At 41.0% G+C, this 22,041-nt stretch overlaps 1 protein-coding gene across 1 annotated transcript in view; it reads right to left on the bottom strand.

Annotated features, from left to right (window-relative positions):
- Positions 1-19,967, bottom strand: part of tspan9a (tetraspanin 9a) — a 75,045-nt gene extending 55,078 nt beyond the window's left edge. The window contains exon 1 of the mRNA XM_035664748.1: positions 18,799-19,967. Within this exon, the coding sequence (XP_035520641.1) occupies positions 18,799-19,167 (369 nt within the window). The 5' untranslated portion in view covers positions 19,168-19,967. The remainder of the gene's footprint in view (positions 1-18,798) is intronic.
- Positions 19,968-22,041: the final 2,074 nt, after the last annotated feature.

The following is a 22,041-nucleotide window of genomic DNA, read 5'->3' as shown; positions in this document are numbered from 1 at the left end:
TAACTATTTTTTAATAAGTTTGAATTAATGGTGTTAAAATACATTTCAAGGGGCGTAAAACGTTTACAATGCTAATTCTCCCGAAGGTTAATAAGATACTTGTAGCAGATTTATCATTGAATACATGCCTCCATTCGTCTCTTTTTGTGATGTGTCTGAGTCACTATATGCATGGGGGGCTGTGCTGTGTGATAACAGCAAATGCTGTGAGCAGGGAGGTCAGGTGTGTTAGTAAATCACAGATGACTGAGTCAGAGATAAAAAGTTTGGGTTGAGAATGACCAGATCTTGTTCTCTGTCAGAAATGTCAGGGCACATGATCTAGACAAGCACAGTTTAGGGGTGATTAAATAAATCAAGTCCAGATCATTTCTAAAACAAAAATGTGGTGACATTTCTGGAACTAGAAACGGTCTGGTCAAGTTACAGGAACATTAAAAATAATAAGTTAGCTTTATATTACCCCCAGAGGGCTAAGGCGCGTTCGCGCAAATAGCGTAAGCTGGTGGGACTCAGTGTCTTACTTTATGGCATTATGGAAATATCTTTTTCATATCATTATCTGTGAATATCCTTATAATGCACTTTTGTGATAAACAATTGATTGAATTGAATGAAATGCTTTATTCCAAGGGCAATTGGTTCAAACAGAAACACAACAATTTGCCAGAACAAAAATGAATGATGAATAAAAAAACATAAATAACATGTACATTACTTTATTATATATATATTATTATAAAATAAAAATAAAAAGTGAAATATTGATGTGACAATGGGCAGGGATGAAGATTACTATATTTGTTGAGAAACCAACAGCTGATGGTACAATTATCTTAGGTGTTCTGTATGACCTTGCAGTTTTCGGGAGTTGTATACCTCCTTCCTGATGGTAGGAGCAAAGCTCCAGGTGTAGTGGGTGAGTGATGTTAGCCAAAATGGCCATTGCCCTCTGTGTGGCTCTGGCCTCATACACAACTTACAACTTTGTGCTTTTACTGTAATGATTTCATAATTTCCCAGAATGCCCTTGTACAAATGTTTGAGTAATGGGCATGAACATCAGTTATGCTGGCTGGAACAGTTTACTCACTGCAGGAGGATTAACAATTTTAAATCTCTTTTGTCAGTATTTCAGATCTCCTTGACAGCTGAGATGGGAAACGAGCCACTGAAATTTGAATGATTACGTAAAAATATAATTTCCATCTGGTGTTTACTTGGAGGTGAAGAGAGCACAAGTAGTAGTGTTAAAGTGATTGCTCTGACACCCAAATGTGATGTGGTTATGTTGAAAAAAACATTCTCTTTTTTTCTCTCATTTGCAGCTGCAGATATGATATGATTGAGATCTTGTCAACTTTGACCGGCTAAATATTTACTGAATATCAAATATACGCCACCAAATGAGAAAAGGAAAGCAGATCGGAAGGTACAACAGCAAATTGATTTTTAAAGAGATTTTAAACACAATGCATGTTTTATATCCAGCTGAGGAATGTTCTAATGGGACACATGTGGGTGTGTCCGTTGAATAATAGGTTATAAATCAACATCAAAGAGGAACACGTTTTTAAACAAGATTTGGCCTTTGAAAGCGTGTATGCTGGTATCCTAAATTGATACGTTTTTTTCAATTACGTGCAATCACTCAGCTCCAATCTGACTAACAAATGTGGGTGGAAAAAGTCACACTGAGGTAATGATAATAATAATTGTAACAAATATGATGCTGATGTTTGTCGATTTTCAAGCGGACCTTAATCAAGTCCAGCTTCTCTATACTCCATCACGGTGAGGTCAGCAGTGTTTAACCAATAATGTGGGGCACATCAGAGAGGAATACAGAGATATACAAAGCAGAGGGATGCCTGGTAATAGATCTGACCGAGAAGGAGGCTGCTGTAAACATTATTTCCCGATGGCTGCTCACGCAGCTCTTTTGCTTCCCCTCCACATTCATATTGTAAACACCTGTCTCTTTTCCAGTCTACTCCTCCCTCTACTCTCTCCATACAGGGACAGCTCATCATCCAGTGCAGGCTTCTCTGCTACAGTAGCTATCAGTTCTGGCTACATCTCATATTCCATTCAGACACAGAGTAAACCCCAGGCTTCATGTGGCCTGGGTAAACAACATCTGACATTTTGGCTCAATCTCCAGTCAAAAGTAGAGAGATGACACCAGGCATTGGGATTTATTGTTTGTAATCAAAGACTAGTTGCTACATACAAGTTTTGATTAAATGTGCTGCAAAAAAAAAAGAAAAATAGGTAGTAGCTGTTTGTGATTCTGCATGGATGAACATACAGCTAGGGGGAAACTAATGATTATTTTTATTATGGATTGTTTGGTTTGGTCTATAACATATCAGAAATCAGTTAAAAAAATGCCCATATGCAGGAATATTTTCATGACAGGACTTAGAGTCTACAGCTATGCTACCGGCTCTGAAAGGCCTTACAAAGTGCTAACTTTAGCATGCTAACAAGCTCACAATGACAATGCTAATAGGTTGGTGTTTAGCAGGTATAATGCTCACCATCTTAGTTTAGTGTTTTAGTATGCTAACATTTGTTGTTAGCAGTAAACAAAGTATAGCTGAGGATGATGGGAATATCATTGGTTTTGCAAATATTTGGTCATAAATGACTAATTCAATTCAAGCAATTCCATTTTGACCTGATGGTTGTGCTAGATGAAAAATCAGAGGATCACTAAAATTATTACAATTGATCCTGAGGAGGATGTGTGCAGCAAATTTAATGACAATCCATTTAAAATATTTCAGGCTGAACCAAAGTGGTGGACTGGCTGACACTGCCGTTCAACGATTTCTACAATTAGTCCTCTTACTGATTTTAATATGTACCATCTCATGGTTTATTGCAATAATCCCTACTCTGTTTTTTTTTTTTGCTTGATTAATTATGCAACTCTAATTTACTGATTTTTGAGATGATTGCTTGAGGAAGTTTAGAAAATATACACTTGACACAAGATGCATGATAACATTTGCATTTAGATAGCTGTTCTTAGTTCAAACATGTCTCTTAAAGACGCAGCGGCTATTGGAATATTACATTTCAACAGTATAAGACGTGCTTCAAAATGGCAAAAAAAGTATTTTTTAGCCTTTACTAAGCCTGTAGGCTATACAAGACTTGAGTGTGCTTTTGTGTGTGTATACAGCATATAAACATATTTGTCAGTCTCCTTGTTAGTGTAGCTTGGTCCTGTAATTTCATACCTATTTAAAGCAGAACTAGATCTAAAAACTTCCAAGGTACAGTCTGATCTCTCACCCACACAACATTGTTAAAAGACATACAACAGAGCAATTGCACTGCAAACAAATATACACAAAGGAAGAACTCTGGTGGCGAAATGTCGATCCAGAGACTGCAGAGCTAACAAGAGGAGAAAGGAGGACAAACACAGCACGAGCCACAGTATGAGTCAACTAACACATTTTTTGTTTAGCTTAATCCTTGGTCTCACAGCAGCATGTCCACTGAGCAGAGAAAGTAAAGTTAAAAGTCCAAGAACAAAGCAGAGGTTCCCTGATAGCGAAGAACGTTCTCCTACTTACTAATCACTGCAGTTGGGAAAACAAAAAGATCCCATCTGCAGCCGCAGGCAGCGGTTAATTGAGGAAACAAATCTCTCAGCAAACCATTCTCTTTGGTCCACACATAATGAAATTCTCCACCTAAAATTGTTTATTTGACTGACCTGACCTCTCTCACTCTTCATTTCCAGTGTAATGGAACAGCCTGTGGTGGGAAGAGAGCTGTGGATAATATCAGAAGATTTGCCACTACTGCTGAGTCTGGTCCTGCTACAGCGTGCAGTCACTGGAGCTGATAACCTAGGCTGAAAATATCAGTTTGCTCTTCATGCTATTAATACTCAACCACCAACTTGCACTCCAGTAGAATTTGACAAATTAAGATACAGTGTACTCTGAGCCATGGTGGCTTTTACAAACATTAAAATCCATGGCAAAAGTTAACCTTTACAAGAAACTATAGTGTAAAGGTGGTGTTTAGTACAGATGTTCTGATCGTGACATGACATTTTAATTTTAGTTCTTTAGTTCTATTGTGCTAGATAATCAGCTTGAAAAGTGGTTTGGGAAAATGCAAAGCTCTGCCTAATTGTTGGAAAACCGAGGATGGGACTGGCAGAGTGATATTATTTCAAAATGGTGTGAAACCACCGGAAAGTACAGGCACATAGCACAAGTGCACACTTTGTCTTAATTATACCTCCACTCATTAGCTGCTCAGACACAGCTTTATCTGTGCTTTGTTGCACTCACTACACCCAGACAATGTGATAAAAAGGAAACAGTAAAAAGTCCTTTGAAAGTCAATGAAATAAACTCAGATCTCAGAAGGAGTGTGAAGAGATAGAGCCAGACTGTTTTCACTCATAAATAAAAGCACATCATAGACATCCACCAGCCACTGCTGCAACAGGTGCGGTGCTCCTCCCTACTTGCTCCTCCCTTTCTTTTGCTTTAGCATGCAAATAATCCTCCTCGGAGTGGGCTTGTTTACCAAGGAATGTCTCTAGATCACACACATATTTAAACAAGTGCTGTGCAGGGCTTCTCTCAAGTAGGCCACCCTCAGATGGATCCAGACACAATGAGCGTTTAGAGAGCACTCCTGAAAGCAGTGATAAACATTCTGCTCCATCTTACACACTTCCCCTGCGATTGCCAAAGTGACAGGGACATTTCAAGAGGAAGACTATCTGCCTGTCCACCTGTCGAACTGCGGTAACAACATCAGAGGTGTTGGCTCAGTTAATTTGCTCCGTGGCTCCCCGCTGTCTTGACATGCTTATAGCATGCCCATCTCCCGTCTGCTTTGTCCTATAATTGTCCTCAAACCTGGGAGTTTGGACTGGATAATGGTGGAGTGACAAGTCTGCTGTCTTCCACGGGTACCACACAGGTGATGCATCTAAAGAGCCCCGTCGTACTGTCACTGTGTCACCGCAGGATGGCTGCCAGCAGATAGCAGGCCTATCTCGTTTAGACAGGAACAAATGAGGCAGAAGATAGAGCTAAAGCTGATCCGTGCCATCAGGACTTATCGCTGTGTCCAGAGGCCATTTCACACTGAGGTCTGCTGATTATACTAGCTGCCCCTCTGTGGAAATATTTGTGCCTCACATGTACATGTTCAAATGTTTGCTCTGTTTTTTATATATATATATAAACATACATATATATAATATATATATATTTTTTGATAATTATATTTATATATATATATAACATTGCCTAAAGGCATCTATTAGTTTAAACTCGGGTTTCTTTCCATCCTGAACATAAGGACAGGGTCTTATTAGTACAGCTGCCGATGGGAGCCATTTGTTCCTCTTGAACTGCTTGAGTTACCCCCTGTGTGTACTGCACAACACAACCTGCTTGTGATTGGGTATCTGCAGTATGAGTTAGTCTTCATGACATGAAAAAATATGGTTCAGGAGGAGTGTTGCGGAAGCCACAAGCCAGGTTCCCAATTGTGTAGCAACTGGTGGGAAACATCGAGACCTTCTGGGTAATTAACACGCCAAGGGGACAGAATAGGATGAGGACATTTTGATTGATAGAGGTGAGTAGAAGTGAAGTTCACCATTGATTTCTAATAGGCAAATTAAATGCCAGTCTGTGTAGTCTCAATTTACCCCGACGTTCTTCACCTTATCTTACTTTACCTCATGTAACCTTGTCGCTTAGTTACTTAGCATACACGATCTGATTCTTCTTAACAATGTGACACTAATTCGCTTGTAGAGGCCCCACAGTCCTTGCCAGCTTCAATCACATATTACTTGAAACAGTCCCCAAAAGACTAGCCAGATGTCAACTTGTGCTAACTGGAAGAAGACAGGAAATGAATTAGTAACAACTACTAAGAAAGAAAAGAGCAACTCAATAAAGGATGCCTTTCCTCAAAAGATGGAGAAATGATGCCACGTTTTAAAAAATGTAAATTCATAACAAATGGTTTTACGCAACAGATTAAAACATTCAGACTGCCTGAACCCATTTTCTAGAGCTAAGCTCACCCAGTTTATCCATGCTGCTCGTTACAGTGGAGCAAAAAAAGCTCAATTTCTCTCTTTGTCTTAGCTGTGTCTGCTTTTTATCCCCCGTGCCTATAAAGAATAGGTCGCATTTACGGTGAGGTTGAGACAATGGTCTAAGTTGTATAAGAAAAACGCATTGCACCGTAAAAAAGGCAACCTACTACTTCACCTTTCTCCTATCACTCATCCTTTCTCAAAGATGCTTTTGTTTGCAGTACCGCAGTGACAATCACACACTAAAAAGAACAATAGGACAGCAGTAAACAAAGCTGAGCTCTATTATCAGAAGGACTACAAAAAAAATGGTTAGATGCACAGTCAGCTAAGCTAGTAGGTGAGATTCACCAGTGACTGACAGTAGTGAAGCAAAGCCATTAACCGGGAACCTTTTGTCATGTTGGGAAGCACAAAAAGTAAATGCAGCATTTGAATCTCAAACACAAATCTAAAGCCATGGGAATGAATATACATGGGCTACACTTCCCTGACCTTAACTGCCTTCTTGGTACACTGGAAGTCAAGTGGATGCATTATGCAGACACACAAAATGTTGACAGCAAACTGCAGGCAGCTCCGCTTATACTCTCTTGCAATGCCTCGAAGCTCACCATCTTCGCTCGCACAAGTGCTGTGAATCTCTACGGACACACCAGCCTGCATCTGAGATGGACTCTGATATAATGAAGACCTGGAACTCTGCAGCTGCAGTCTCCATCTCCCTGTAACCATCACTGATGCAGAGTGAAAGTCTTTCAAAGCATATTGATGTTTTGTTTTTCATTCCTACCAGACCACATCCCCTGCAAATAAATGTGTCTTTGAATGAAGTTATTCTTGCCTCACCAACGAAAATGGAAACTGCTGATCACAAAGGAACTCTATGGGTGATAAAGCTGACCGCCCACCACAGTTAATATGAGAAACAGCCAGATTCCTCAGCCAGAGCGTGTTCTGAGGCGATATTGGATCTCAAGCTAAACCAGGCTAATAAAGCCATTCAAATGTAGGCCAGCGTGAAATGTGATTGCTTTTGAGGAAGATTTCTCACTATAATCACAGCCAGAACCCTCTTGTGACTCATCCACTTTAAAACTTCTTGAAAATTAAAAAGATGAGGTGTGACTTGTCTGAGAAATGGTTGAGTTGGTGTATTGGGTATTAATGTTATATTTATTTACTTGTAGTTTTCTATGTCTGTCTATACTGATGATCCATAGAAAAAGACTCACAGACCCTGCCAGCCAATTTTGGATAAAAAATTGCAACACTACAGAGAACCCCCTTCATCTCTCTAACAGACTATGGAAGAATTAAAGACAGAGTGAGAACATGCTGCAGGACAATATTTTTTCCCCCCTCACATCTCTTTTGCAAGGTAAGCACTTCAATGAAAAATGAACTGTAGTTAGGGGAGAGGCTTCTGAAGATGGGAGAACACTTTCCAACTAAAGCAAACAGAGACATGCTTTTATGCGCCAATTACTGGGCTCTTAATATATCGACAGAGGCCAGCAAACATTTCAGCCCTTGAGTCTTGTCACATGAGACTTATCCCAAGCTAAAGTTATGAAATTACTGTTGTTTGATTCTGCTGCTCACAGGAAATGCAAGTTTTCTATGATCCTGCACAGTCATAAATTATAATACAGCTACAATGTATGGAAACCGGATATAGGTGTATATATTGCAAAATATTTACAGGCTTACTCTGGCTGGCTGTACATCAATTATCTATGTGATGATATGAGTTTGATACACAATGAATGAATAAATGAAGGAGGTCCACTCCTGTCACGAAGCCTGTTCATTCAATGGCTAATTACTCTCATAAAGCCCAGCATAGCATTACAGAATGTGAAAGCCCATGTGTGAATAATGCAGAAAATGAAACTAAACTCTGTTGTATGTTCTAAGCACAGCTAATCAGACTGGGGAGTTCAGGGCTGTCTAAAAGCAAAAAGCAACTTACTTATTTAGTTTAATTCTACTGTCTGACTGCCGCTCTCGAGGTACACCTGTGTTCCCTTTTCATCTGCTAATCAAATGCTTATTTATGTCTCTGTTTTTAAAGTGACGAATAAAAATGACTACGGCTGTATAATATGGCCACAGGGTATTTCACTTTCACTGCTAATTATCCCCATAACTGATATACGTTGTTTAAGAGTAACTACAGTACACACAGGCTGAAAACCCTGTTTGTGCCGACATTTAGCACTAGCAGCATCCTCAACAGTCCACGGTATTATGAAGTAGAGTTGAGCAACCAGACAAGCTTCTGCTTTGGGTTGGATTATTTTCAAATGTAGCTGACTAGCGGTCAGTAATGGATGGAATAAAGTAAAATCTGGTGAAATGGGAGAATCCCTAATTAATGGGAATGGCCATTGCATTGTGGAAACATTAGGACCTTGTTGTGATGACAGATAAAAACCTCTAACCTTCCTCTATACTTCCTACTCTTAAGGAGCATCAGAATTACACCGGTGTTAAATTTTATTCTGGATTATATAACAGAACTCTTGCATGAAAGACAAATGTAGCTGTGAGAAAAAGTACAACACACTGTATCTGATCACACCCAACTGTGATGTTGCATGTAGTCAGAGGCGCAACTGATCCATAGAAGTCAGTTCAATAGTTCTGGTTTTTCATAAAAGATTTAGTTGCTCTTTAATCAAGTGTGAGCATTTATCTGATGAAAACACATAATTAATGGTGTGCAGCAAATTATGGGCTAATAAGTGGCAATTCATCAAACAGACACATCAACTAAAGTCAGGAAAACATAGCCGTAAATCTACATTATTCTCCATTTTGTTGTTTTGCTACAATAAATAGACAAAATGATTTTTCAAGTTTGTCCCAAGGACTAAAACAAAAATAACATGATGTGGATGCCAGGGAGAGACAGCACGAGGGATGTGAGAGTGACAGTGACTCACCTCTCTGGGAGCCGTCACCAAACATCAATGTGTTCACCTCTCTTGCTCTTGGGAAGAGGTCCTCACCCTCCCTCCCTGCCTACATGCTTCGCTTCCTCCCACCCAGGAAAAGGACAGCATTTTGCTTCTGCCAGTCTGTCCTCTCAGAAGGGGACTGGAGAGAAAAATCTGGCTAACCCCATCTGTCCCAGTTTACTTGTGAACTGTGCTCAAGAAACCACCGTGCAACCAGTGTGCATCCCTGTCATAATGGAGATCTAAAATGACGACAAGCCAACCCTGAAATAGTAGAAATGTGTATAAAATGGAAGGGGCATTAATGGGCTGACCCCAAACACGCTGTTGTGTCCGTTGCTGAAATTATCACTGGCCAGTGATGGGGATTTGTCTCACCACACTGCACTGATGAGTGCATACACGGGTAGAAGGTGTATGTTAATAATTACTATGGCTCACTATGGATGAATGAGATCATTCACAGAGGGTGGCATTGACCCCATAATCAACTTCTGAAATTAGACCCTTTACCTAACCTCAGTCTGCCCACACCAAGCTCCACTCTGACTCATTCTATTGTGTTCCACCGCCATCCCAAGTCACCCATTACTGAAGCCTGGGCAGCTTAATAAGAGAAATGGAGACATCTGTGCAGAAAAAAAAATCACTGACGGGGACTGCAAACGACACATGGCGAGTGAGGGGGGGGTCTCCACACCAATTTTCTCACTTTATTTAATGTTTAATGAAGAATTTCCTACAATAGCAAATGGACAAAATTGTGCACATATACAGTTTCTAGAAAAAATATTTTGAATTTTAACCATAGCATGTTGCAGTGTTAAAGAAAAGATGTAAAATTCATTAAATTAAAATTAATATGAAAGCATACATAACAGCAGCTAACATGTATTATTTTTTTTTTTTTGAATTAGACAAGGTAAAGGTTAATGCATATGGGCTCAAGGCTGAATGCTGCATTATTTGAATGACTCGTATTTTGTGATAGAGGGAATTTACAACACGTATGTGAAAGCCCTTAACTTGCTCATTCATCATTTCCGGTAAATAAGTGCAATTACTGAAAACTTTAGTCAATGGCCCTTGCATTTCTGCCAAGCAATAAAACTGTCAAAACCTCTAAAAATTAAGATCTGAGACGTCCCTCTGTGCAGATAGAATACCAAAGTGATGGAACGAGGCTGGTTTTACATACTTCCTTTTTATATAAGACTTAGCGTGCTGCAGGCAACCAGACTGCTTTAGATTTCCGATTTTCAGGACACATAAAACCCTTATATCTTCTGAAACAGAACAGATACACAAAGCAAATGCTCTTTCGTGTCTGGCAATAAGACTGGTAATTGCAAATTAGTGTAAAATAAACAAGCAGACCCATTTGCTTTAGTCGTGTGATAAGACTCGGGCAAAGTCAAGGGGACAGTTTAAAAAGTGGCTGTGATAGTGAAAAGGATGAATCTGCATGCAGGAAGAATGGCAATAATCCCTATTAGGTTTACACAGTCTGTCAGCCACTCACTTATCTTACTACTGTAGCAGTGAAGAATCTTGACTAGTTACTGCATTTCCTCTTCAGGGAGAATATCAGAGCTGGGTTGTGAGCACACCTCATGCACATCAAATAAGAGTCAAGCTCAAAATTGGATCAGACATAACGAGAGCACTGCACAACCTGCTCTGTTGAAGATCTGGGTTTCGCTCTGAAAACAACAAGGTAGGCATTTATTTCAAATCACAACAGCCTAATACATTGGCCTTGTAAATTGTACAGTACACTGTGTGAAATTGCCCCATTAAAAAATAGCAATAAAAACATGGCAAGCATTCACAGACGATCATCTAGTAAGCGCATATACTGATGCGTTTCCATCTAGAAAGCCACAATATGTTACATTTTATGGCTGACTTGTAACGCAGCAGTGATCTGCGGCAGTTCAGCTAAATAAATCAATACATGCTCCAATGTTTAAGGCATAAATCTGTCTCTCATTTGTCATGGCTAACAACGTGGACGAGTATGTGCCTCATTGCGTGTTGGAGCCCCCTTGGAGATGTGTCCTGGGCTCATTACCATTCAAGCAGTGAATGCCTGAGTCCCTGACCCAAATTCAAGATGACACATGTAAAATACATGGATTCAAAGTCAATCTGCTGCTCATATTTTCAATATAGTGTGGTGCTATTGCCCAGTGTGTCCTGGGTCTCTAAATGTTGTTTTAGAAAGGGAAAGCAGATAGATGAGTGGAAACAAGTTCTCAAGGATGCTATGTGGGTTGTTTGAGTGGGTCCATGGTGGGAAAAGAATCAGGCCCAATTGAATCAATCGAGGTAGTGGCCCTGGGGAAATAGGCCTTAGAGTCAGTCATCGATGCATCTTCAGCCTACAGCTGATAACCTCTGGAGACCTTAGGGAGCTGGACATTGAAACTTGTTTTTCTGATCTTAACTGCAGCTTTATAAGACATCAGAAACACCAGAAAATCAGAACCTGAGCATTGTTAAAACACCTATCTAAAACACAGTGTGTGCACAGCTTAGGGATATGCAGTTAGTTCATATATACACATCATATACTGTTAATTAAACATGAGCAGGGTAATCTTGAAGGAATTTTCGTTTGCTCTCTGAAGACCAAGAAAATTATATTCTCTAAGCCTCCTCAGCAGAGCCGGAGGTGGAGACGGACTGGGAAACATTGATTTCACTGTAATTTGCCTTTAAGTGTCAGAAAAAATGCTGAATAGCTGAACTAGCAAGCTAACATTAATTCACTGCTTAGGTGCAGATTAGCATTGATTGGTCTTCCTGGGGTGAAAAGAGAATGTGAGGACAGATAGTAGTTTGCAGTCACTCCTGCAGCACAAGGACACACGTAGCACTGATACATTTTTCATCTGTAACATCGCTTGTGTGAAAGCCCTAACATGTTTTTCTGCACCAATATTGGATGAAACATTTTATGTCTCACAGGCTGAAATACTGTGGGATTTTTTTCGGCAGTGCTGAAAAGAGCTAACAAAGCAATACTAAGGTGACTTGGTAAATTCAGAGATATTTGTCATAGACAGCGACTGCAGCACTTCAAAAGCTTAAGCTGACCAAATCACACAGCTCAGTGTGTCTGTTTTATTGACTTGCAGCTATACGGAATCCCTGCAAGCCTACAGGCGCTGCAAAGTGTCACTACATGATATGTAAAATGTTCAAAGGCAGTTGAAAGCAACAATAATTGCACTTGTCAGAATATGAGTTCTGTATTTTCTTTTCTTGCTTGATAATACCAATCAAGTTGAAAAAAGGGAATTCCATTTTGAAAGGTGAAATCGTCCTTTAGCTGTGAGGCTGCGTAGAAAAGCTTGTTTTAGTGGATATTTTTTCCAGTAGCCTCTGAATGGATGCCAGGCTTTCAAAAATACAAATAATACTAAAAAAATGGATACAACCTTTTTTGATCAATAACCCAAATACATGACCTAGGAAGATATTTTCTGATTTTCAGTTCAGCAATATACACACATTATTGACCACACAGCACTGATGCTGCCTTTCCTGTTGCCTGAGGTGCAGGTTTGGCACATAGTCATTACAAAAAGACCTAATGTATGCAGAACTAATGGCGCTAATTTTTTTCCGTGGTTCTCCCATTCTCCCTACTCTGAATTCCTCTGGCCTATATTTAGAAAATCAAGACAGATATCTGTGTTTTGCACGTTGGAGCAAAGAAAACATGGTAAATCTTAGGGTTAACGTACAGTATAGTCATTCCAAATGAATATTTTACCAACTAACGACAAAAAATCTGACCACTGTGAATGTGTGTTTTCATATCTTGTAATATGACTTTCAGACATGACTTTCAGACAAGCATCTCTGTGCTCTATCGGCACCTTCTTAAGAGAAGAACAGTGGTGTGTAATGTGAATGAGGGCGGGGATAAATGAATGAATGAATGGCATGCACCAAAAACTGAGGTTTTCTATGTAGTAATTCCTTTAATTCCTGTACCTAGCAGCTACTGTTATTTCATCTGTTCTTGGCTTGTTCACCTGTCACCACACATCAATAGCACATAGCTGGCACAGTAGCAACTGGGCTAAAACTGCACCTGCAGCCCTGTTGCTTTACGCTAACTTAGTAGCAAATATCAAAAAAGCGATTGATGACACACTAAAATTTTAACACTTGTGCTGTGTTTTGTGAGGATGCTCTATTTATTCTCCACCATAGTGAGCGATTAACTCATTAAAATAAAACGTTGCAGTTTTCAGCTTCTCGTGTGTGTCATAATCACCCTGTTACAAAACCAAATAACAACTCATCAAGTCTGAAGCCCACCCCATTCACAGAGTGATGAGTGATGGGGTGGGAGACTTAACTCCCTTGCAAAAGGACCATCTACGTACTGCGCCTAAGTGAAAACTGTACCTCCAATTCTCCTACTCTATTACCTCGACCCCCTAGAGTGAAACACAGCAGCTCGGTATCCCAGTTGATCTGCAACATGAGCTAATGAGCTCAGCGGAGCAACACAACACGGCCGGGAAATCGAAGCAGCCAGAGAGAGATGTGTAAATTAGAGTGATCTCCCCAGACGATCTGCCGGACAAAGGCAGGCATATGGAGATATTTACCAAGCAGGTTAGCCAATCTAAATCAAGGCCCAGCGGTCTATAGGGGATGCTAATTACAACACTTCAAAAGATTAAAATGTATATAAATATAGTAATGAAATATAGTAATGTTATCTGTGTAAATGTTGCAGAAAGATCCAAAGTCCAGCTTTCATGCTACACAGTCTGGCTACTATATAGTTAATGAAATGTGAGCATATTATACAGTATAAATGCTTGATATGAAAACACAATCTGTGACTGGTTGCATTGACCATTGATTAAACCCGCTGGCTGCCTATTCTGTCATAGTAGGAGGCGTAAAACTTAGATGGACAGACTGGCTGAGGTTGATGCTCCCTTCTGCCATTTCAAACGCAAAGCCAATTCAAGAGCCAGCCTTTCACTATAGCCTGATGGAATTAAATGCATGTGACAGAGCAGCATATACAGCTTGTTTCATCATCATGCGGAGCGCACTCAACCCTCATCTATTTTCCTGTGCCCCAATCCTTGTTTCACCTGGCAGTGACTGATGGAGTTCAGCTGTGCCTCTTGTGAAAAAGAAGAGGAAAAAAGAAATAAGTTTGCTACAATACACAGTCTCTTGAGCCATAAAAGATGACTGAACTTTTCGTGTGCCAATATGGAGGATGAAAAACAGGAAAATTGCTTCAGCACCTTAGATCGAGATCCCAGGGAAAAGGGACAGCTTGTGTTAAATGCTTTATGGAATTCCACTCAACCAGATGCAGACATTCATGTCTATCAATAGCTGTAGTCTTTGTAGCATCAGAGTATGGTTACATTTGAAACCTTAAATGTCAAATTCACTGATTAGATCGATAGGGAAACTAATCTTCTGTTGCCTTGGACCAAATGGTTTATAAATCCTGCGGCAATCCCTTAAGTAAGCACAGGAATTCATGAATGCTAAACACATTTGGTTTTCTTTCCTCTAACAAAGGAGTAGCTTTGATACTACCACCCCTCTTGTACTTGTAGGACAAGACTGCTGAGCTGACACTTTTCTTTTTCATATGAATATCAAATGATGCTTTAGCTTTTGATATGGCATGATAATGGTACAGCTGGGATGGGCCCATTTAGCTACCGTGCAATCTATCTCTAACTAAGGAAATGAGCTTTTGTGTGGTGTTGCTTGTGATTTGGCATCCCTGTGTTGTATTTTCAGGCCTTTTTCTTAATCTTTTTACGTTTCAAAGGTGTTCAGTAACACTGGACAAGATAAATAAGTGCAGCAGTGGACAATAAATTGAATCTTGAATGGAAGAGATTAACAGAGGAGGCTGCGAGTACAGAGGACGATCTGTAGAGTAAGAGACTGAAATCCTTGCTCCCAGCAAGAACACCAACACTGATATGCTCACAAGGCTGACACCAACAGGACTTAACATCAATCACCCTATCAAGCTGGTCAAACAGTCACTGTGCTTGTGAGAGAGCACAACAGATCCCCCTCCCTAAACCACAGATTGTCACAGCACAAAGGCCATTTGCTTGGATGATTGTTGGCTTTAGCATAGAGCTATCCGTAGGAGCCATGCTCTCAATCCTAACCCCACCACCCAATAATGCTCTAATCTGCCCGAAACTCCCCCTACAGCTCAGACTCTTCTAATCCCTCATAAGAAAGAGGAGCCAGATGGTCATGAACAACTGCTAGGGGGGCCTGAGGATGAGCGCATGTATGGAGATGCCTGGAGTGCCTGCCGCTGTTTACCTTGTGCTTCAAGTTACCACTGTAAGCCCCGTGGAGCGGAGGGTGTGTGGGTGGTGAGCGTTCTTTCAAGGATGGCTATGTGTACAGCAAGTGTGCTCGTGCATGTGCGCACAGTCAGAAAAAAGAGACCCCTGCTGTACCTGGTGTCTGGTTACTGCAGCGCACCATGACCCCTTCAGACTTGAGATGAGATGTCAGAGCTTCAGAGGCAAACCTCCCTACCAGCTGCAGTAACCTTGTGATTCCTGGAGTGTCAGAGGTAGAGCAGCACAGTCCCAGGGGTGTCAAGATACAACATGCCTCTCACCCTCCCTCTATCCCAGAGTGCTCAGGCACCCCATCCCGACCCCTCACTGATGAGCGAACCCTTTATTCCCAGCTTTGTTAACCTTCAACAGCGTACGCTGCTTCCCCAGAATCCTGGGTGCCAGTCAACCAGCCGCCAATGAGCCTAGAGTTGTCACATGATGATGGAGAGACCCACCAGCCACATGCTACTTCCTAACCCTCTCATCACCCCACTCTTTTCCCATGTGACACTGATTAAACTGTCATTAAAATGATCCAGTGGTGGGAAGAAAACAAGAGTATCAATCTGGGGGAATTGAAGGGAATATGCATGGTGGGTGTTCATTAAGTGAACATTACCAGAGTAAAAATTCAATTATTGCACAGCAGGGGATGCGCTGCGCTGGGGAAAGTCCATGGCCACTTATGAACCGTTTGCCCCCACGTACACATACACACACACATTTATGTTCACACACAATAACAGAGAGTTCTTAAATCTTACACTATACAGCTTCCGCATACACTCAGGATGGTTGCAATGCGTTTCCATGAAGGACAACAAACTAGGTACATGAATCTGGGGCCACCAGCATTGAAATCCAAAGCCTCTTTTCCACCTCCCTATTAGTGGTGTGCAGCAGCCGGTTATTAGTGGTGGGGTTTTGCCACTGAAAAGGGTTAATCACAAACTGAGCTGGAAAGAACCTGGAAGTAAACGCCTACACACAAATCCCTTGTGACAACAGATATTAATGACCTTATGACCTCTGCCAAAGGATGCACTGAGGCAGCTTCTGATCTATTGAATGAGTCAAGCAGGCCGGAACTGACAAACAGGTAACTGATGGTCTCTGTTAATGTAGAGTCTAATATGACCTTCATCAATGCTATTACGCTCACAGCTCAAAGAAAGAATATTGATGAGTAGTTGTTATTCATCAATAAATGATTAAATCACTATAATGATTTGACTGATCAAGAATATATCAATGTTCAAAGCTGAAGCAACATCACTTGTTGGGTTCTGGTGTCTGTTCAGGTATTTTTAGTGGCTGGACATCAGCAATCATGATCAGATTCAACAGAAGAGTATGGGAACAGGTGTTGCTTGCACTGATGGTGTGCTGGAGGTGTGATTTCACCTGAACTATTGAGCACCTGTCCCCTACAACTCGTCGTCTTCAGGGCAACCAATTTTGATTGGCATTTGTAGGTTTTAGCCCTTTTTGTAAAACAGGAATGATAATAATAATAATAAATAATTATGATTAATCATTTAAATTTAGTTTGGCTATTGACTAACAACAGATGAGCAGGAACTTATATCCTTATGGCATTATTTTATCTGATTCAGTTTATGATCTTGTGGTTATTTTATGTTTTAGTCAAATACCTTACTTACGTAGGTTGTGCTATGAAAATAGCTCATTTAATCTATTTAAATGAAGCTTTCAGTAAGAATAAGGGAACACATTTGCACTGCTTTTGGTAATAACCACTAATCGATCATTTATGTCAACAATCGATTTAGGAAATTGCTTAAAATTTCCATCCGTAATTCAAACAAGGCCTGCGCCCACGAAGACATTCAGTGCTTACCGAGTTCAAAAGCGGTGCTCACATGAAGGTAAGTCAATGTCTGCGTTAATGAATCCGATATCAGCTAGGCTTTTCTGATCCTTTCATTCCCTTAAACAAACATTTACTTCAAGGCAAGGCATGCTGAAGAGCCCCAAGGCCATTTCTGTGTCTTTGCCAATCCCTCTTTCCCTGGCTATGGTGGACTGGGTAATGATATGAGAATGACATGGAGATATTGCCCTGAAGCAGGAGAGGGGTCCACAGCTTCAGGCCTGAGCTTGGCCACTGGCAGTGCTGTTAATTTTAGTATATGGAGCAGACAATGGGATAGATCTCGGTTTGTGTGGTGCATGTGTACGTGTGTGTGTTTTCAATGCTGGCCTGTTCACAGCTGGGCTCAAGCTAATGCCCACTCTGTGCCTCAAATGTGCCCTAGTTAGCAGGGCTCACAACCCAGTGACATGGTGGGCTGGGGTTGGGATGTCCCCAGTGTTGGGATGTTTTTACTCTTCACGCTTGGTTGCATTCACACAAAAGACTTGGCCCCATAACCCTTAAGCCCTTTAATCCATTCTGTAAACATTCAAGGGGTGCCCACTTTTACAACAAATGCCCATGCATGGGTACACAGCACAGCCTGCCACACGCTGGCCAGGTATTTGTGAGTGGATTTGGCATATTGAGCACTATTATATTATATATATCTTTTTTCCTATTATTACTATAATCACTAAAAATATAGATAATTACAATATTTCTTTTAATTAAATTAATAACAGAGATTGAGCCAAATGTCATGGTGTAGCAATTCTAAACTTCACCTATAATTTTCTCAATTTTTTGATCACAGCTTTACCCAAGAGCAAAGACATCTCATCAAAAGAGTACATAATAAAACGAAGCACATAAATCAGATCATCTCCTGCAGACTCACTTTAAACCATCTCAAGTCATATCGCCTTGGTGCATATTATGTTGCTCATCAATGTAACTGTACTGTAGAGACATATACTATTTCACTTGCATGCCAAAAGCAGCATTTCAACTCCATGTTCACTGTAAATCATATAACCACCTGAATAAGCGACCTTAGTGAACCCCATGTCCTCCTTACCACCACAATCCAATCCCCTCCATCAACCACATACAAAAGGAGACCTGGTGCAGTGCCACTGACTCTGTCATGACATCCAGGAATAGCAACATGCACAGGGGAAAAAACAGACATAAACAGCCTGATGTAATAATTAGAAATGCATGATTACACTGATAACCATCACTTTGCAATGATCTTTCCTGATTAACATTTCAAAATAACTTCATACTGAGCCTCCACATTTGTTACTACAGATATGAATAATGATAAATGCTGAGTTACTAAAGCTAGATTTACTTTATCTTTTAAGCCATAACTGCACATTTGTATTATTAACATCAACTAGATCAATGTGAACAGGTATAATGAGAAAAGCATTAACACAATGATGAGCCACTTACCCAGAAGATGAGATTGAAGATGAACATCATATACTTCAAGCAGCAAAGGCAGCCTCTTGCCATGTTGCACTTCTTGAATTCTAAAAGGAACACAAAGGATAGATCCAGGTAAAAGACCACGTATTTGCTGCCTTTGGGTGAGCTGTACTTGTTGTTGGTCTTGTCTCCTGCGCTGGCGTCAGCTGCTGCTCCAGCCTGCCCCTGCTGTGCGTTTTTGCGCGGCCCCGTGGAGCCGTAGAATGCACCGGCAGTGAAGCCGCGGCCGCCAAATGGGCGGCCAGACGTGGAGGCTTGAGCAAAATCGGAGTCACGGCTATCTACGGAGGGGCTACGGTGAATGGCTGACTCCTCACTGCTGGACTTCTCCATGCTCTAAAGCTGCAGCTGCTGATGAAAGGCTCCCTGACGCACAGTCTACCATAGTCTCAGAGATGACAGGACAGGACAAGTCACCCACCAAATCTCCACTGCTTCACACTCTGAAGCAAAAAAAAAGATAAAAGCCTCACAGAAACACAACTGCATCCACCTCAAAGCACACAGTTGGGTAAGAAAGTGTTCAGTACAGAAGTGAGTAGAACTGCACTGCCCAGGCACCTCTGCCAGGCTTAAGTGTCTTCTGCTTGCTGCTGCTGTCTTGCAGTGATAGTCCTGAAGTAGCTGTGCAGAAGGGTCCTGTGAGGAGCATTACCCCTCGCCTAATGACAGGACTGTCTTCCCAGGAAGAAGTTATAGTACTCCCTCTGTCCCCTCTTGTAATATCACTCTCCTCCTGCGCTGCTTATTGCTGTGCCGTGCTGTTCCAGAGTGAGAAAGACCCCAATGATTCTCAGCTGCTCCACTTCCACGTTGTCTTGCTGACCTGGTAACTTTTCTCCCTTCCTCACTCTCCTCTCCTCTTTCCACTGCTCTGCTCGTTCTCCTCTTCTCAACGTGCTCTCTGATGCGCACCCTATTCCCTTACTATATCGCTCTCTGTCTCTTTCTGAGTGTGCCTGTCTTCTCTAGTGTACCATTCTCTGCTCAGCAGCTCAGTCCTCCGCACTGCCTGTGCTCTGCTCTCCCAATAGCACCGCTCTGGCTGATGTGCTATTATCGGTAGACGCAACTAACGGGCATTCCCTATCTCCCAACAAGAGCACTGCCCTCCTCCCCCAACTCTCTCTCTCTCTCTCTCTTTCTCTCTCTCCCTCAGCCCCTCCCCACTGCTGAGCAGACAGCCAATGCAGCAGCTGCAGCCAGACCCGGGCTCCTCCTCTACACTCCCCGTGTCTTTAATAAGCCCATCACAGTGTTTGCTTTGACTATACATGTTCAGCAATTTCATCTTTGCTGTCAGGGGAATTGAGAGGCCAGAGATGAATTTAAGAATATAAAACAAACAAACAACAACAACAAATAATTAAGTGTCAAGGTAATTGTAGATGAGTAAAGGGTTGTGTAGCAGGGTTGGCGTGTGTGAGTGTGTGAGTGTGTGTTTGTGTGTGTGTGTGTGTGCGTGAGATGGAAATTATTGCTGGTGGGCTCCTTTTGCATGTGGATAGCAATCACTGTCAGTCTACTGATGACACAGACACCACTTGTGATTTCACACATGCCATTTTATCTCCTCACACTTTTTTAATTTGTGGTCTATAATTTCATTCAATATTGCTGCCATAAATAAAACAGAGTTAACTGCAGGTGATTTATCATATATTTCTGAAAACCAGCCTAAAACATCAGGTGACTATCACTAGAGCGATTATGGCGTCTGATGTGGGTGTTGCTGACAGTACTGAGCTACATCTTGGTCGGACTGTTGCTCTGTGTTATTCATCACTGCACTACCCACATCCATGTAAGGGGACCCGATTAACTGGCAGTGTCCAGGCTTTGGAATTATGGCACCATCTGAAGCACGGAAAGGGGATAGTGGCTCTAAGATGCTGAACACCCGCCGACGCAAAGCCAGGGTCAAACACCAAATAGACTTGCTGATTCACACACCAAGCTGACAAGATATTATAACTTTGATTTTAAAATTACTAGCTCTCCAAACAGCTCCATTTACATATCATGAGAGAACAAAGGCTGAATGGTAAAAGATCCTTAAGGTAGCAACTGTGAGGATGGCGATTGTCAAATTTAAATAAAACAGGAGAATTATTGCCATATGTAAGTAGTGTCTATCTATGAAAGTTTTCCAGAGATTCATTTTAACCACAGGTGAATGTAACAATTGGAATAACAGTATAATTGCCCTTATTGACTCCCAGAAACAACTTTCTCCGAGACTGTCAAGCTAAAACAGGTCTACCGCTAGACTGCACATTGTTCTACTGCGGTAATGGTCTTCTGTCAGCTGAGTGCCAGTGATGGCTCAGCCTCCAGACAGATGGAGGGAGAGTTTCAACTGAATGGTCTTAAAGGTAAATCCAGTAATACCCAATCGACATAGACAAGCTAATCCAACCCTCTTGAGTTTTACTATTGTAGAGTAAAAAACCTTGCCCTGAGGAACTGCATGTATTGTGGTTTTAAAGCACAGAAATGTTGGAAAATCAGGTTTCAGCAATTGGTTAAGGCTGTAACATAACAGCACAATTTGAATGGTTTAAAATGTACAAAATATTAAAATCTTTGCATATTAAATGATATTTACACCCAGGTAACGCAGTATTGATTTAAAGGAAGTGATGATACCACTCTCATGGCTGTATGCTAAATATAAGACTATAGCGAGCTGGTTAGCTTAGCTTAGCATCAAGACTGGAAACAGAGGGAAATGACAAGCCTGGTTCTGACCCAATGTGCTAAAAACAGCTGGCCAAGCACTGTCACGCACTGTCAGCACTAGGTAACCTGCAAAAGCTTCATGAAGTTGAAGCTCTGAGCTAAGAAATACTCACATAACTCTCAAAAAACCACAACTTTTTAAGGATTAAACAAATGAGATACAATGTGCTAATTAGTAAGTTTTAGAGGTGCCTGTAGGCGGATTTTGTTACCTTTGGAGAGTTGTCTCTTCAAGCTATATCTTATTTGTGTTACAAAGATATAGTAAATGACTAAGTGTTACAGAAACTAGATTCGTTATGAAGAAAAATCATAAGAAAAATCTCTTCTTTTCTACTTTTCAAGAACTAAAAAAAGTGTGCCTATTTATCTTCTTGACCATGCATTTTCAGGTTAATATGTGGTTTTGAAAAGCTTTTGTGAACTGAAAGATTACAGAATGAATCACAGACATTGAAGTAAAGA

This window comes from Morone saxatilis, unplaced genomic scaffold, assembly GCF_004916995.1.
Source record: "Morone saxatilis isolate NCDOM2014 unplaced genomic scaffold, NCSU_SB_2.0 Contig2, whole genome shotgun sequence".
NCBI lineage: Eukaryota > Metazoa > Chordata > Actinopteri > Moronidae > Morone > Morone saxatilis.
This window is presented reverse-complemented; position numbering and strand designations above follow the sequence as displayed.